Here is a 17064-nt window from a genome sequence, read left to right as displayed (position 1 = left end):
CATCTATGATTCTAGCACATAATAATTCCAATAAATCTACACCATCAATATTTTTAACTATATATCTCAACAGTACTGCAGCATGACATAACAAAGTGCCAGTAAAACAGACTGGTATATGTGAAAACTTTTCTTAGAAATATTCTTCTATTTTATGAGTGCTATTGATGAGAAAAAAAAACATATGACAGGACAATGTGAATGAGTGATCTTGAACAAATTTGTAGGTATTAAACTTACATTTCGGACATAAGTAAAATCAAAATTTCACCAAAAATATCAATAAGCTCAAAACACAAAATGCTAATTCTCTTTTGCCCTTTCTTGGCGACAATACAAGCTATGAGCTATTTTCTTTCTTAAAATCTGAAAGTACACCACAGATTGCATCATTGCAATGTAAACAAAAATAAACAATAACGAGCTATTATGTATGGGAAGGAAACAGTAAAATTTCCAAAACTCTGCCTAATTGATTATGATTTTTGCTGTGTGTTAGTATCAGTTTGTGAACAAGCCGAACCGGGACTCTGCACTTCACACTCCTCCAATTCAGATTCGCACTCAAACGACGTCGTTTCCTCATTCTTACTCTTCTCCTACACAAGAAACAACGCACCATTCCCGACATTCGTCAATCGTCAGTTTCTTCTCATCAATTCGTTCATAGAAGAAAATGAAAACTAAAAACAAAACGTAATTCCTAAATATTCCTAAAATTGAAAGTAGAATAAAATAAAATAAAATAGCGATTTACCTCTGATTGAGATTGAGATTGCAACGATGGAGCACCTTCATTAACGATCTTTCCATGTTCCTTCTCTCTCAATGTTCTCATCAGAGAAACTCTCTGTTCCGATCAAAATCCAAAACAGAAAAAAAAAAACGATTTCAGAATTGAATCGAATCTAAGAAATTCTGAGAGAAACTGATTTTTTATTATTTTTTTTACCATGCATCGATATTTGAGCTCCTTCAAGCGGAACAAGCGATCAACCTCGATCTCGAACTTCTTCTGAACCTCTCCTCTGTCTTCGAGCTCCTTCATCATGGCGTCGAGCTTCGCGTCCTTCTCCTTCAGCGCTGTCTCCGTCTTCTCCTTATCGATCCTCATCCTCTCCACCTTCTTCTTGATCGCGCTCAGCTCCTCCGCCAGCGACGACGCCTCGGGGAGTTGCACTTGCACCGGAGCCAACGCAGCCGCAGTATGAGGAGGAAGAGTTGCTTCCGCTGCGGCGGTGATCGCGACAGTACGGTTCTCCTTGTCGCGGACGGGTGTGGTCTCGCAGAGTGGTTCAGATTCGGGCTTGGGCTTGGGCTTCGGCCGGAGATCGGCGGGCGAGTTGTTCTTCGGCTGGAGTGGTGTCCGGCCTGATCGCGGCCGAGGTTTCGGAGGTATGGAAATCGGAGTGTGAGTTTGCGTTTGCGTTTGCATTGTGGCGTGTTTGGATGATAGGTTTTTATTGTTATGTTTTGCAGCGAAGAAATGGAAAGTAGAATGGAGAATAAAGAAGAAGAAGAAGATGGAAGGTGTTGATGGTGATGGAAAGTTGAGTGAAGAGTAGAGTGTATTTTACTTTGAATTTGAATGGAGGGAGGCGCTAACGGCTAGTGCTTTTGTTTCTTCTAAACTTCTTATCGGTATTTTGACTATTTTCTATGCTTTATTAAAAAAAAAAAAAGAGTACTACATTGGATGCTCGGATCAATTTTTTTCCCCTTGCTTTCTTGAAAAGAAAAAAGAGGATTCATAATTTCTTATACTATTTTGATTAGGCTTGAACTAGATTTAATTTGTTGTTTGTTCAACTGGCTAAATTCCTATATTGAGAGTTTCAGACTTGTTCCAAAGCAAACCCTTGTTTGACCATTCTTGCAAGTTTTATAATGATGCTAGCAAGTTTGTCACCACATCTTGTTTAGCTGTGCCCCTCTGGTAGCATTGCTAATGCTAATACTAAAAATCCAACAAAAAAGAAAGCATGCATTTGTATCCCCAAATAATATATTGAAACTGGTGGTGGAAAAATATTACTTATTATTACATGCAAAAAGTAATCAATTATCAAATTTATTATTTAAAAGATTATTTAAATACATAAATAATTTATTATTTAAATTCTTATTACATACCAATCACTTTTTCAAGGTGGCAAAAGGCGATAAAAGCCGGAGAGAATGCTAAACTAAAAAATATTGAAAACCAAAATGTCTGAAAAGAAAAATCTATGAAAATAACTGTACAAATGCAAGCCTATTTTACACCATAAAGAAAAATAAAAAAGACAATTGGTAATTTGGTATGGTATTTTTGTGTCATCCTTGGTAGGCTTATTAAAGCTTCACTATATTTTCGATTAAAAGGAGTAATTACTACATGAGAGTTAGCAGACAAAACATGTGAATCAAAGATAGTCCATTGGAAGATCCCAATCATCTTCATTATCCCAATATCTTTGATTAGGTTTCTTTCTTCCAAGACTTTTCCTTCTCCTTGAAACTTGGCCATATGTCACAGATGGTTCAGAGTCATAATCTTCAAGATTATCCATAGAAACTCCTACATTCTGGTTGCCCAAGAAACCCTGGGACAAGCAAATAGGTTGTTTTATGATCAGCAAGACAAAGTAAAGAAATGAGTTAATGACATTTCTTTTAGTAGTAATAATGATTACATAGCGATAGAGTGATGCTATCCAACTTATCCATTTAACGATAGAGAGACCTGTATCGACTTGGTGTACGAGAAAAAATGAATACACAAGATATTTTTCTTCAATGTTTTATTGGGAAGTCAAAATGTTGTTCTGTTTCCTTGCTAAATTTTAAATCGTTCCCGGAGTAGAAAAAGAGCACCAACTATTTCAAAAGAAAATGAATTCAATAAAACCAAATGGAGGAAAAGGTATTTGGAAGAAAAATAAGACGTTCAGAATAAAAATAAGATGTTTCGAATGTTAGGGACGAAATCAAGACCTAGCCCAAATGTTAGGGAGTAAGACAGTATTTTACCCAAACCAAATGATATAATTAGACTTTTACCAACCAAATAATATAATTAGATGACTTCGCTTAAAAATCTATGGACAATAGCCATAAAACGGAGAAACCAAAATAAAGCATGAGAATCACAAGTTCCCATGTACAAGCCATAATAATAACAAGCATGGCTTGATATATAAGCAGGAATCAAAACTTTCAGGAGCTAAGAAACAGAGGCGAAGTACATCACGAAGTTCTAATCAGAAAAGGAAGCAATGTTGCCGAAATCAATATCCTACTTAGTCCGTTAGTCGTAAGGGCAAAAGAAAATGTAAAATGTGAAATAGTAATGTGATACACTCGTACACTCAAACTTCCATTATTGAAATGAAGGTACCTTTGAAAGCCTTTGTATACGCGACGCTGCAGCTTCGCGAACCACAACAGCATCAGATACTACTTCCAGTACATCCTCGACTAGCAAAGAGTAAGTACTCACCTAAAAGTATGGCAATCAAGAATTATAATTTGTAGACTAAACCCCTTAGGAGTCACAAATGATCAAAATGAAGGAATTGTGACTTGGATTTGTTAACATAGGATGTAGACTTCCATTTCCAATTGGATTGGCAAAACTTGCATGCTATTTTGAATTCTGAACTTGGTTTTATTAACCTTACAAAGAGGCACTGACTTACCAAAGTTGAAGGGATAATTGATAGTCCAAATGAATCAAGCTCAAGTTCTTCAACAGCACCTGAATTGAGGCTGAATGTGTATCCACGCACCTAAGAGTTTAGAGTTCCCTTATCAAATAATTGGATATAAATAAAAATGTGAAATAAAAATAGAAGAATAAACGTATAATCACCTTTCCAATATTCCGTTGGGAGGGTGTCACAACTTTGTATCCAACCTATCAAATAATAATATGATAAATCAATTACCATCTTAAAAATAGTCCTACCTTGTTTTAATTTTGGAAGTGTGGTAAAATAGTGGTGGCACCACTAAATCATATATTAAATTAAATGGAACTGCTTCCCATGATGACTCATTGAAAAGGGTTAAGGCATGGGAAAAATCGTATAACAGGTATTGATTCTGCATAGAAATTTAGAAAACCATGATGAAGAGCACTTTTCATTTTGGCACAAATGACCAAAATAACCAATCAGAACCAAAATCATACAGAAGACCAAAGGAGATAATATAAAAGTATTTGATCTTGAAGAAGAAATAAGAAGATATCTTCATCTTACTAACAAGTAGTTGAAAACTTGAACACAACCATTCAGGCATTTACAACATGAGATACCACTTAGTTTCAATCCTACATAATGTTTTGTTATCTCATTACACTTTGTCAATTATGAATAATCAATTCTCATTATTTCTACTTTAAATAAATGATACCAACTTCAAAAGACATCAGATATCACATTCACATAATTTGCAGCATCATCACCGTCTAGCAAACAAGGATAGAGCAAAAGCATCTTACATGAACACAATTCACAATAACCTTTATTATCATCTAAGCAACACAACAAAGTGAGTACCACTAACAAATATCAAAAGAGAAGATTTCTCCAACATGTTCTGCCAAACAATGAACCCTACAATAAATCTTTCAAGAGAAAATAATTCACAAGAAAGAATCATATAAAACTTTATAAAACATACCAGGGTCTCCAATCCAACCATTTTAAATCCGTTCTCTATCACGCGTTCATCTGGGACAAGGACGACATCGCCGACCTGAAAAGAGAACCAACAGAACACTCAACAGCATGAAAAACACAAGAGGTCACTAGCTTGCAAAGCTAAAAATGCACACCACATTCAAGTAAGACCATAAGACAAGGTTGCAAAACCATAGTATAGATTCATATTGGAATATATGGGCGTTGGAAATTTCGGCCAAAAAGCTTGATCTGGAAGCATCTACATAATTTATCTGGTAGCGGACCCAAATGGTCCTCTCTACATATTATTGCAGGCAACAGAACTCCTCCAAAAGTGAAACAAACTAAAAAATGGTGTAAAACACTTGTAGCAAAGCATATATAAACATAAAGCATTCAAAATGTGTTATTCCAAAATTTGTTATACCTGACTAATGTCCTCCAGAAGGAACTTATCTGCATCCCCAGAAAGCAAGTTTGGCCTCACCTCCACAAATAAAACCATCCACTGCACATGAAATTCACCAAAAGGAGATACATCAATAAATGTGTGCTTAGACTAACATAGTTTAAGTTCAACATAGCTAATAATCAATATTCAAACATGCTTAATGCTTTCCACCCCAAAGAAACAGGTAGCAAACCAGGAAAACAAACAAACATTATAAATAAATTCCTCAAAAAAGCATGCTTTACATTTATAGCTTAAGAAATGGTCACTCACAGAGGTGGTGTCAACCCAAAGCTGAGTAATAAACCCCAAGCTAAGAGCAGACCTTATACTAACGACCTGCTTAGCCAACAAATTGGACCTTCTAATTACCTCTTTACCCCTTCTAATCCCATCCTTACCACTAAATTTCTCAACTTTAACATCATCTTTTCTCAAATCATCATTTGCAGCACCACCCGGAACCTGAACCTTAACCAAATCATCGTCGTCTTCAAAACCTCCTTCTTCTTCTTCTTCTCCTTCACCATTGGCACCCAACCCAACAGGATCATCCATTTCCCTGAGTCCAACACCATCAAATGGATTATCACTATCGGCAATATCCTTTTCACCATCCAAGCCCAAATTCTTCACCTCTCTCTCATCAAATCCAAGTTGTTTATTGTTGTAGAAGCTATAACCACCGCCCCTTGAGCCTCTTCCATGGACCCTTGGACCCATTGAAGAAGCAACTACAACAAGGGTGGCAGTGGTTTTTGAGAATTCTTGAGAGAAGGGTACATGGGAATTTGGGGTTAGGCATTGATTGTTGCTGAGAAAGGGGAATCTATGAAATTCTGGGAGTGAGATTGAAAGCGGGCTTGCGGGAAGAAGCTCAGTCATGGTGAGTGATGAAGCTACGAAGCAGAATATGAAAGGATAGGAAGGGAATATGATATTTCATTAATCTCTACCCATTGAGATATAATATAAATGATGTGAATGGTCAAAGATCTTGGTACTTTGCTTTCAATGTACATGAAAACTAAGACCTCACCGTGAGCTTCAGACCGGGTAAGTAGTTGCCAAGTATTTAAATCCATACATTGTCCCCTCTCTCCATATGCACCCAAAGCCATTTTTCATGTTCAGCCGAGCTGCAAATTTGTTCGGCCTTGTTAGCTTTCCTTGTATGTCTTTCTTAAAAATAGGCCTAGTCGTATATATATATATTTTTTAAATAATTGAAGAAAATAATTTTCGGTAATCAAGGAGTAAGATAGAGAAATATTAAGAGGTTATGAGAATTTATTTTTAGTTATCATCTAATTATTAATTTAATTTTTTTAATTTAGTAATTTAATAATATATTTTATTTTATTTTTTTATTTAATAACAACAAAAAATAATAAATTTTGCTAATTTTTTAATATTTTTTAATAAAAAATTATGCTAATAGAAAAAAAAGACCATTATCAAATGAACTTATAACTGGGTAATTTTTTATAAAAAAATAAAAATATATATTATATTTCAAAAAACAAAATATAAGAATTGAATTATATAAAATACAGTTAAATTATTTTTTTAAAAAATAAAAAATTAGATAAATTCACCGTCAAATTGAATGGGTCTCGATGAATATAAAATTTATATTTATTTATTTATTATACATTATGTATATATTATTTTGAGTGGTAAAATTGAAATATTTTAAAATATTTTTAATTATAAATAAAATAAATAATTAAAATTAATCTGTTAACTATAACCAAAACCAACCATATTTATAAATTAGAACTTAACATAACGTGTTTGTTATATTATAGACACATTTTACCTTTTTTCAAATTCAAATAAAGGATGAAATAACAATAGGAGCAGCTATCATAAAATCAGAACACTACTCTACAAAATCGTAGTTATCTATAACCACTTTAAACACAAGGATTCCATAAATACGGAGGATTTATTAAATATATTCACTCTAAATATTATTTTTATCATCTTATATATTTTTTAATTCGTTGGAGTATTTTTGTAAGTGTCTATTGCTATTCTTTTTAGAAGAGCCAACGTACACTTCATTTCATCTGAAAAAAAAGCAAGTTCAATATTAAGCAAGACAAATTATACTTTGGAACTGGCTACTCACGTAGGAACAAAAATAATATTGAGTTATTAGGCAGAATATCATCGATAATTAAAAAGGAAAAAAATATTTTTGCTGTCATTAATATTAATGAAAAATATGTCCTTATAACTTGATGATACCATATATTCATACTCTGACTCAAAACATAAAGTCAGATTCAATAAGAATAAAATGTTCACTCAAAAAAAAAAGTAACCTCTATCACATACATGACCTTTCTAAAAAGGTCGAACACCGAATAAAAAACTCGAATTTCTCTTATTATTTTTATCTTCATTCTAGACCGCACATTTAAATCTAAATTAACGCTTCAGATAACTCTCAAAACACCATGGTTGTCCTTTAATTAATGAATTATTTAGTTGACATATTTATATGAAACTACATTTGATTGAGGTAGTTTGAAGATTGTATAAATAAAATTTGAAGAAATGGACAATTGAGCAGAAATAATTTTTTTTAAACCAAACATATGCTCAATTTATATTGAAAAGTTATATTTAAAATATAACAACAACAAAGTCTTGTCCCACTAAGTAGGATCGGTTATATGAATCAAACGATGCCATTGTGCTCTGTCATGTATCATGTCTACAAAGAGACCGTTTATATGTAGATCTCGTTTGACCACCTCATGGATGGTCTTCTTAGGTCTTCCTCTGCCTTTCGCTCATTATCTATCTTCCATCTCATCCACTCTCTTGACTGGGTGTTCTATCGGTCTTCTTCTCACATGTGCAAACCACCTGAGACGTGATTCAACTATCTTTTCTATAATGGGTGCTACTCCAACTCTCTCCCTTATATCTTCGTTCCTTATTTTATCTAATCGCGTATGACCATTCATTCATCTCATCCATCTTCATCTTCATCACGTTTGAAAAATTATATTTAAAATAAATATGAAAATTAATTTTTTTAAAAATCTAATTCAAAGGTTTTAATTTAGATTATCAAATTTTATTTTTTGACGATTATATTTTAAAATTTAAATTATATGTGGTTTAAAATTAAAATTGAGATATTATTAAATTTGACATTCCGTAACATATGTTAGTAGCAGATAAACTGCTTATTAGTTCTTCATGCATTTTACAAATTGTAAAAAGCTGTTATCACTAAAGACAAAAATTATGCACCAATGATCAATATTAATGCATTATTTTAAGTTTATTTTCCACATTTTATCTAGAAATTATTTTTTGGTCTTAGTAAGTACTAAAATTTGTATAAAGAACTAAAATATATTATAAACCATTTTAATTAGTTTTTTTTATTTTCGCCTTTAAATCATTATCCTATATTAAAGCTCAAATATAAGTAACAAAATGTTAAAAGGTATTTTACACGCAATGCTTAGGTAATTTTTTTAGTTCATAATTTTTTTTCAATCTTTTTAATTTTATTTTTTTATTTTTTTTTGGTGACTTTTCAATTTTATTTGTGAACAAGATATAATGTAAAAAGTCAATAATAAAAAAACTGTACATACTTTATATAAAAATAATATTATAACCAAATAAAAATTTTGAAGTAAAAAATCACGTATTTCTAAGTTTATTTTCTTTTTCAAAATAATAGGTCAATCTACTATTAAAGTTTGCATATTATTTTTGTATTGCCATTTTTGTTTCTTTTTCTGTAATCACGGCTTTTGGTTTAGCATTCAGTTTATTTTAAATAAATATTTTGTATAAATAATAAAATATATTTCAAGACATAACTTGTAATTCGTTAAGATAAACTTTACTGATTATTAAGAGTAACACTAAAAAAACAATAACGTAAAATTATATTATTTAACTTAATATTTATAATTATATATATATAATATCTATAATTATATATTTATTATATCTAAAGATTATTTACTTATTTTAGTAATAATTAAAAAATATAAAATAAAAAATATGACTCTTTTTATTTTCAAACTATTACTCCTAAATATTTTAATTGTTAAATATATTCTAATATAAGTCAAATCAACCTTCTTTCGAAATTTTATTTATTAAAAGCTAAATAAGTATAGTGACTGTACGAGATGTCTCTGGTACGGGTTGAGAGATGGATCGGGAACTTGCGGGTTGAGGCAGATGCCGGATCACCTGACTGGAGCAATGGGGGGAGGTACCTGCAAAGACACTCCGACGCTCAAGTCAGAATGGATCTCAGAGGTATAAGGTGTCAGGAATGGATGATTACCTGGAGGGACTTGGGTCCTCTATTTATAGGTGATGGGAGTCGTCTTATCTTATCTTTGTTTGGTTAAGATAAGGGAGGCGTTTGAATTCGAAAGTCGGTTAGGAGCTCTAGAGGGCCGGTTTTGGGCCTTTCGAAGGAGGGAGACGGGTCGGTCCCGAGGAACCGGATTCGGGTTTAGCCTCGGGTCCGGGATCCGTAACAGTTGCCCCTGCAGCGGGAGAGCGAGCGAGGTCGGTCTGTCGCTGGGAGGTGTGGTGTTTGACCGCGAAATGGGTCTTCAGCTTTTCTCGGGTGTTCGTTTGGTTCTTTCGCGATGAGGTCGGTGCCTCGGTTTCGTCTTGTGGAAGATTCGTCTGACCGTTTTAGTCTGATGTGACTCTTCCGTGTCTGCTGCGTCTGTTGCGTTTTTCGAGGCGTGATTTATTAATTGCTTTTTCCGAGAGGGCATTTATTGCGAGGGGGCGCTTTCCTCTTTTGCCCTTCGTTTGTTTTGCTTTCCAGGGGTATTTGCGTTATTTCACTTTTTCAAAACCGTTTTGGTTTTCTTCCTTCAGTTCCCTCGTTTGCTTCATTTTCTCTATTGCTTTCTTCTTCCGAAAGAACATCTTCTGCTTTCCTTTCGCACTTTGTGGCTTTGGTTGGTATTCTGCTGCAGCATTTCCTCTTTAGATTTATTTCCTTCGCATCATCAGGTTGGTGTTCTTCTGTTTTCCTTTTGTTTCCTTTGCTTTTTCTTTTTCTGCGTTTGTCTTGCCTTTGCTTTGTGTAGATTTAGGATTGTTTTATGGTATACGATGGTATTGCGTAGTGGTAAATAGTTTAGTTGGGGTAGTGGATTCCGTAAGGGGGGCGAGCGCCACCGTACAATTGGTGGTGTACGGTGGTGTCTATTTTTGGTTTCATCCGCCGTTTTCTGCCGCGGTGTTTGGCTGACGGTGGTGCTCGTCACTATTTTAGGTATGGCTCGTCGAAGGACTGAGGGTATGAGGGCTCCGGTGGCCCCGGCGGGGGGTGTTCCCGGTCTTTTCTCTTGGGTTACTAGTGATGTGTGGGGGACGCCGTCGCGGATGACGGAGGCGGACCTCCAACGGCTCCGCGATCAAGGAGCTGTTTGCGGGGGTGGTGACGCCGAGAGTCATTACGAGCTTTCTCTGCCCGGGGTTGATGAGAGGGTTTGTTACACCAATCTTGACTCCCCGACCGTGCCGGATTGGATGTGGGTGTATGAGGCGATGTTTACCCGGCTTGGCGTTCAGCTTCCCTTTTCCCCTTTTGTTCAGCAGTTATTGAGCCGGTGTTCTGTGGCGCCATCCCAGCTGCATCCGAATAGCTGGGCGGCGATACGGTCTTTCGAGCTTGTTTGTGACTATTTGGAGCTTCTTGCCTCGGTAAACGTCTTCCTTTTTCTCTTCTTGTGTACCCTTCCGACCAAGGAAGGGAAGCACAAGAAGAGATATGTGTCTTTTAGGGCTCAGCCGCATCGTCGAGTCTTCGGGTTGTATGAAGACTCTTTTCATGGTTTTAAGAGTGGGTATTTTAAGGTTCGTCCCGTAAGGGGACATCATCCTTTTTGGCTGACGTTGGAGGGTGAGCGTCGGTTTCCCACTTATTGAAACTTTAAGGCGGGGCCGTCCGTGTTTACTCGGGTTTCGAAGGAGTTCCTGTCCTCGGAGGAGCGGGATATCGCTCTTGTTCTGTGGCAGTTGTTTGGAGAGCGTCCTCTTAATCCTCGGGATGTGATGGGTGATCCGGTTGTTTGTCGGTCGTATGTTGGTGTGTGTCTGTTCTTTCCTTGGTTTTTATGTTTGTTTTCCTGTCTTTATAACTTGGGATTTTTGTTTTCTTTCAGTTGAGATGGCTGGTGGTTTGACTTCCTTGGCACGGTTGAAGGCAGCGATGGCCCAGGAGGAGGGGTCGTCGTCTCCGGCTACTCTTGTTTCTAACCCTGCCGTGGGGTCGCGGGCTGTTTCTCAAGAGGTGGTTTCTTCGGGCGTGCGGGCTGATGCTCAGGTTTCCCCTGGCCCTGCGAATTCTCCTGAAGTCGTTGTGGTGACGGCTGCCGAGGTTTCTCGGAAGAGAAAAAGGGGCGAGGAGCCGAGCAGCGAGACCTTTGAGGAAGAGGGTCTTGTGCCTAGCGTGATGGACCGACGCTTTGATGCTCCAGGGTTCATTGATCAACACTTGATGCCTGGTACGGAGCCGTTTTTTGATGGCTGCGACGTTTCGTTCCAAGCCAAGTCGGTGTATCGTGCCCTCCTCCGGTCTGCCGTTGTCGTTCGGAAGGCTGAGCCCGTGATGGCACAGGTTGGTTTGCTGGATAAGAAGCTTCGCCATTCTCAGGCTGAGGTGGCTAAGTTGAAGGAGGAGCTTGAGGCTGCCGAGGCTGCGAAGGAGAAGGCATTGAAGTCTTCAAAGGAAGCTGGGGCGGAGATTCTCCGACTTTCCGAGGTTGAAACTTTGCTTCTTTCCCAATTGGCGGAGGAGCGGCAGCGGGCTTCAGATGCAGGTTCTCAAGCTGCCGTGCTTCTCGCTGAGTCGGAGGCTCTGAAGGCCGAGATTGCTGCCTTGAAGAGGGAGAAGACGGAGTTGTTGGGTGATGCAAAGGATGCGATTGCGGCTACCGAGGAGACGATGAAGGCTCAGGCTTTAGTGCTGGCTCCGGGAGTGGATGTGTCCGTGATGGGAGCCTTCAAGACTGTTCGTGACGGCCAGATCATTGACCTCGAGTAGCTTTTTTATCTTTGTAATTTTTATTTTGAACTGTTTGTTTTTGAATGTTTTGGATGGCCAAGGGCCGTGACATTGGGAACCGTTTAATGGTATTTTCGGCCTTCGGGCCTTTGTATGTTCCGTATTATGGTGTTTTCGGTCGTTCAGGCCTTTTTATATGTTTTGTTTTGAGCTATTCTGTTTGTTTTTTCGGACCGTCGTTTGGTCGGGTTTTGTGGATATCCGTGTGTTTGGCCTGGGGGGTGATCGGTCCCCCAGTCGTGGCCGTGTCTTTGTTCCGTATTTGGGACGGTTAGGAAGGTGGAAGTAGCTGTTTAACGAAATATTTATTTAAGGTTGGGCCTCGTTAAAACCCTCCGTTTTTGGAGGAAAAGAGTACCCGGGATAGATACTTAAGCGAAATTTAAAATTCAGGATTTGTAAAGTACAAATAAAAGGAGGTGACCTAGTTAGGTCGGCCTAAGTGTAGTATCGCCGTAAGTTGGTGGCGTTCCAGGTCCTTGGGACTTCGTCGCCGTTAAGTCGCTCGAGTTTATATGCTCCCTTTCCGATTACCGCCTTGATTCTGTATGGTCCTTCCCAGTTGGGGGTGAGTTTTCCTTCTCCTGGGGTCGGGGGGCCGATGTCGTTTCGTCGTAGGACGAGGTCGTCGGTCGTAAATTCTCGTCGGACGACGCCATGGTTGTATCTTAAGCTGATTCTCTGTTTTAGGGCTAGCTCTTTGATATGGGCTATGCTTCTTTCCTCGTTAATGAGGTCTCGTTCTGCTTCCTCGTCATTACCGCCGACCGTTCTTCTGGGGCTTGGGTCTCCGATTTCCACCGGAATGATTGCCTCCACGCCGTATGTTAATCGGAAGGGTGTTTCTCCCATGGTCGTTTGTGGTGTGGTTCAGTATGACCATAGGACTGATCCGAGTTCGTCGGCCCATAGTCCTTTGGCTTCGTCGAGCCGTTTCTTGAGTCCCTTGACGATTATTTTGTTTGCAGATTCCACCTTTCCGTTTGTTTGGGGGTGTTCTACTGAGCTGAAACGGTGAGATACCCGTAGTCCTTCTAAGAAATCTCTGAACTTTTTGTCAGCAAATTGGGTTCCGTTGTCCGAGATAACAATCTCGGGGATCCCGAATCGGGTGATGATCTGTCGCCAGAGGAATTTACGGCATTGGGCTGCCGTTATGGAGGCTAAGGGTTCAGCTTCAATCCATTTGGTGTAGTAGTCTATGGCGACGAGGAGATATCTGAGTTGGCCAGGTGCCGTAGGGAAGGGTCCGACGAGGTCGATTCCCCAGGTGCCGAATGGCCGTTCTACCGAGATGATGCTGAGTTTGTGAGGGGCGGCTTGGTGGATATTGGCGTGCCTTTGGCATTTGTCGCAGCTTTTGACTATTTGTATGGAATCCCGGATAACCGTGGGCCAGAAGTAGCCTGTCCGGATGACTTTTTGGGCTAATGTTTTGCCTCCGACGTGGTGGCCGCAGCAACCTTCGTAGATTTCGCGGAGTATGTACTCCGTGTTCTCGGGTTCCACGCATTTGAGCAGGGGTTGCGAGAATCCGCGTTTGTATAGCTGTCCTGCAACAATGGTATAGTTGGCGGCTTCCCTTTTTATTCGTTTTCCCTCTTTGGGGTCTGGTGGCAGTGTTCCGTCGAGGAGGTATTGTAGGATAGGGTAGGTCCAAGATCCCTGGTTCGAGAATGTCAGATGAGCATTGGTCGCCGTTGACACGGAGGGTGACTTAACGACTTCCTGGATTAGCGATTTGTTACCGTGTTCGGGTTTGGTACTGGCCAGCTTGGAGAGTAGGTCTGCCCTGGCATTTCGTTCCCTAGGAACGTGCTGTATGGTAACGTGCTCGAATCCTTCTTTTAGTTTGTTTACTTTGGCGAGGTATTGTTGGAGTAGGGGATCTCGTGTCTGGTAGTCTCCGTTAATTTGAGAACTGACTACCTGTGAATCGGTATTTACTTCTAGGACCTTTGCTCCGACCTCCCGGGCTAAGGATAGGCCTGCCAAGAGGGCCTCGTATTCTGCCTGGTTGTTTGAGACCGGGAATTCGTATCGAACTGACTGTTCGATCACGACTCCGTTTTGGCTTTCGAGAATGACTCTGGCGCCTCCGGAAGTGGTATTCGAGGAGCCATCAACGTGTAGTTTCCATGATTCGGGGATGGAGTCCCCTGGTGTCATTTCGGCGATAAAGTCGGCCATGGCTTGTGCTTTGATCGCATATCGGGGTTCGAACTTGATATCGAACTGGGATAGTTCGACAGACCATGCTAGCATTCTGCCTGCTAGGTCGGGTTTTTGTAGTACCTGCTTGACCGCTTGGTCGGTTCAGACCGTCACGAAATGAGCCTGGAAGTATTGTCGTAGGCGCCGGGAGGCTGTAAGGAGTGCGTAAGCTAGCTTTTCTATGCGTGAGTAGCGAGCTTCTGCGTCCTGTAAGACTTTGCTTATGAAGTATATGGGTTTTTGATCTTTTTCCTCGTTTTCACGGATTAGTGCCGCTGCGAGTGCCTCCTCCGTTATGGAGAGGTATAGGTAGAGTGTTTCCCCTGTTTGGGGTTTGGCGAGGATTGGTGGTTCCGCTAAGGTTTTCTTGAAATGTTGGAAGGCTTCTTCGCATTCCGTCTCCCATTTGAAAGGGGCTCCTTTTTTCATTAGTTTGAAGAAGGGGATCGCCTTTTGAGCCGATGCCCCGAGAAAGCGTGATAACGCTGTCAATCGGCCGGTGAGCTTTTGGATGTCTTTAAGGTTTTTTGGGCTCGTCATTTCGAGGATGGCGCGGCATTTTTCCGGGTTTACTTCAACTCCGCGTTGCGTGATCATGAAGCCGAGGAACTTCCCTGCCTCCATCCCGAAGGCACATTTTGCCGGGTTAAGTCTCATTTGGTGCTTTCGTAGGGTGTTCATTACGACCTTGAGGTCGTCGGTGAGTTGTTCGCCGGATTTGGTCTTGACGAGCATGTCGTCTATGTAGACTTCTAGCTTGCTTCCGGAAATGTTTTGAAATATCTTGTTGACGAGTCTTTGATAGGTGGCTCCCGCGTTTTTCAGGCCGAAGGGCATTACTGTGTAGCAGTATGTCCCGTCGGGAGTGATGAACGCTGTTTTTTCTTCGTCTGGTCGGTGCATCGGGATCTGGTTATAGCTGGAATATGCGTCCATGAAGCTGAGGTATTGGTGGCCGGATGCGGCATCCACTAATCCGTCGATGTTTGGTAAGGGAAAGGCGTCTTTTGGGCAGGCTTTGTTGAGGTCCGTGTAGTCGACGCACATTCGCCATTTCCCGTTAGATTTTTTCACTAGTACGACGTTGGCTAGCCATGTCGTGTAGGGGAGTTCTCTGATGAAGTTGGCTTTAAGTAGGGCTTTAACTTGCTTTTTGACCTCAGCGGCTCAGTCTGATGACATTTTTTGTCTCCTTTGTGCCACTGGTTTAGCTTTGGGATCCAAGGCTAGCCGGTGAGACATTAGGTCGGGGTTTATTCCCGGCATGTCGGCTGGTGTGAATGCGAACAAGTCTCTATTTTGTTTCAGGAGTTGGGAGACTTCTTCTTTGAGATCGTATGGGAGGTTCCTGTTAATGAAGGTGCATTCATCTTTGGTTGGCCCTATTTGTAGTTTTTCCATATCTCCTTCTGGTTCTGGCCTGGGTTGGCCGTCTTGTCAGGCATCCAGATCGGCTAGGAATACCCCGGCCGCATCTTGGGACTTCTTCCTTAGGGCTAGGCTAGTGTTGTTGCATTCGGTTGCGACTTCTCGGTCCCCGTGGATGGTACCGACGGAGCCGTCGTCGGTTCTGAACTTCATAAGGAGGTATTTGGTAAAGATGACTGCGGAGAAGTCATTGATTGTTTTCCTTCCGAGGATCACGTTATAGGCTGTGGAGTCTTTTAGGACTACGAATTTAGATAGGATTGTCTTCTTCTGGCTGCTCGTTCCTATGGTGATGGGAAGTGTGATTGAGCCATCTGGTTTGAGAAAGTTGTCTCCGAGTCCCGTGACGCCGTTGCGGTGTGTTTGGAGGTTGTCGTTGTGGAGCCCGAGTTTATCGAAGGCTCCTCGGAAAAGGATGTTTGAGTCTGCCCCGGTGTCTACCAGTATCCTTCGTACTAGTCCTGTTCCGATTCTAGCCGAGATGACGAAAGGGGCATCCTCAGCCGAGGTGCCGTGCTGGCAATCCTCTGGTAAGAAGGTTATCGTGTTGTCGGCCGCAACGGTTGGGGTTTGGTTTCTGACAGCCATTACTTTGAGATCTTTTTTTATCGTTAGTTTTGACTTACTTGATACGTCCTTGCCTGTGATGACGTTTACTATGATGGTCGGGTCTTCCTCCGGGCTTTCTCTGGGGGGTTGCTTTTGGGTTCTTAGGTTACGCCCTTCTTTCTCCGGCGATCTGTCTCTTTCCGCGCGTCTTGGTTCTCTGATGATTTTGGCAAATTCTGGGAGTTTTCCATCTCGTATGGCTTATTCGAGGGCGTCTTTAAGGTCGAAACAGTCTTGTGTTTTATGATCGTAACCTCGGTGGTAGTCACAGTAGAGGGTTTTGTTGCCTCCCGTCCTTTCCTTGAGTTGTCGGGCTTTCGGAATTATGCCTCGGTCTGCTATTTGGTGATATATCTCGGTAATTGGTGCTGTTAGGGGCGTGTAATTGGAGAATTTGCCAATTCTCGGTGGTCGGCTTGTATTTGCCGATCTGGGGTGGTCCCTTTGATTTTCTCTGGGTGGTGGGTTTTGGCGAGAAGCCGAGTTGCCGTGTTGGGTGTTGCCGTTTTGCCGTTTGTTGGCGGCGACGACCTGGCTGACTTCTTCGTCATTGATGTAATCTCTGGCGACGTTCTGGATCTCGTGCATGGTCCATACTGGTT

General features: G+C 40.4%; 3 protein-coding genes across 3 annotated transcripts; all 3 read right to left on the bottom strand.

Moving 5' to 3' along the window:
• Positions 1 to 211: 211 nt before the first annotated feature.
• Positions 212 to 1560, bottom strand: LOC107621851 (uncharacterized). Its single transcript, XM_016323836.3, has 3 exons — positions 953 to 1560; positions 758 to 850; positions 212 to 599 (listed from the first exon to the last, which is right to left on the bottom strand). Exons 1-3 carry the CDS (start codon positions 1433 to 1435, stop codon positions 477 to 479), a joined length of 699 nt encoding a protein of 232 aa, XP_016179322.1. The 5' UTR covers positions 1436 to 1560; the 3' UTR covers positions 212 to 476.
• A 529-nt stretch (positions 1561 to 2089) lies between these two features.
• Positions 2090 to 6085, bottom strand: LOC107624166 (uncharacterized). Its single transcript, XM_016326639.3, has 7 exons — positions 5395 to 6085; positions 5098 to 5178; positions 4669 to 4743; positions 3854 to 3898; positions 3681 to 3770; positions 3380 to 3481; positions 2090 to 2585 (listed from the first exon to the last, which is right to left on the bottom strand). The coding sequence occupies exons 1-7, from the start codon at positions 6004 to 6006 to the stop codon at positions 2406 to 2408; spliced, it is 1185 nt and encodes a 394-aa protein (XP_016182125.1). The 5' UTR covers positions 6007 to 6085; the 3' UTR covers positions 2090 to 2405.
• A 6996-nt stretch (positions 6086 to 13081) lies between these two features.
• On the bottom strand, positions 13082 to 14476 carry LOC148579453 (uncharacterized). The gene is made up of 2 exons (XM_088490211.1): positions 13351 to 14476; positions 13082 to 13242 (listed from the first exon to the last, which is right to left on the bottom strand). Exons 1-2 carry the CDS (start codon positions 14474 to 14476, stop codon positions 13082 to 13084), a joined length of 1287 nt encoding a protein of 428 aa, XP_088346337.1.
• Positions 14477 to 17064: the final 2588 nt, after the last annotated feature.

This window comes from Arachis ipaensis, chromosome B10 (assembly GCF_059453495.1).
Source record: "Arachis ipaensis isolate K30076 ecotype BB chromosome B10, ASM5945349v1, whole genome shotgun sequence".
Lineage (NCBI taxonomy): Eukaryota > Viridiplantae > Streptophyta > Magnoliopsida > Fabales > Fabaceae > Arachis > Arachis ipaensis.
Note: the sequence above shows the minus strand (reverse complement) of the source record. Positions and strands in the feature narration are given on the sequence as shown.

What these genes read in the sequence shown, in the direction of transcription:
- LOC107621851 (XM_016323836.3), bottom strand. Translation starts at nt 1,435, where the DNA reads ATGCAAACGCAAACGCAAACTCACACTCCGATTTCCATACCTCCGAAA. An exon ending in AGCTCAAATATCGATGCATG is followed by an intron (nt 851 to 952) that starts GTAAAAAAAATA and finishes TGATCGGAACAG; the next exon opens with AGAGTTTCTCTGATGAGAAC. An exon ending in AATCTCAATCTCAATCAGAG is followed by an intron (nt 600 to 757) that starts GTAAATCGCTAT and finishes TTTCTTGTGTAG; the next exon opens with GAGAAGAGTAAGAATGAGGA.
- LOC148579453 (XM_088490211.1), bottom strand. Translation starts at nt 14,476, where the DNA reads ATGCTAGCATGGTCTGTCGAACTATCCCAGTTCGATATCAAGTTCGAA. An exon ending in CATAACGGCAGCCCAATGCC is followed by an intron (nt 13,243 to 13,350) that starts GTAAATTCCTCT and finishes ATTTCTTAGAAG; the next exon opens with GACTACGGGTATCTCACCGT.
- LOC107624166 (XM_016326639.3), bottom strand. Translation starts at nt 6,006, where the DNA reads ATGACTGAGCTTCTTCCCGCAAGCCCGCTTTCAATCTCACTCCCAGAA. An exon ending in TGGTTGGATTGGAGACCCTG is followed by an intron (nt 3,899 to 4,668) that starts GTATGTTTTATA and finishes ATTATTTGATAG; the next exon opens with GTTGGATACAAAGTTGTGAC. An exon ending in CAATTATCCCTTCAACTTTG is followed by an intron (nt 3,482 to 3,680) that starts GTAAGTCAGTGC and finishes CCATACTTTTAG; the next exon opens with GTGAGTACTTACTCTTTGCT.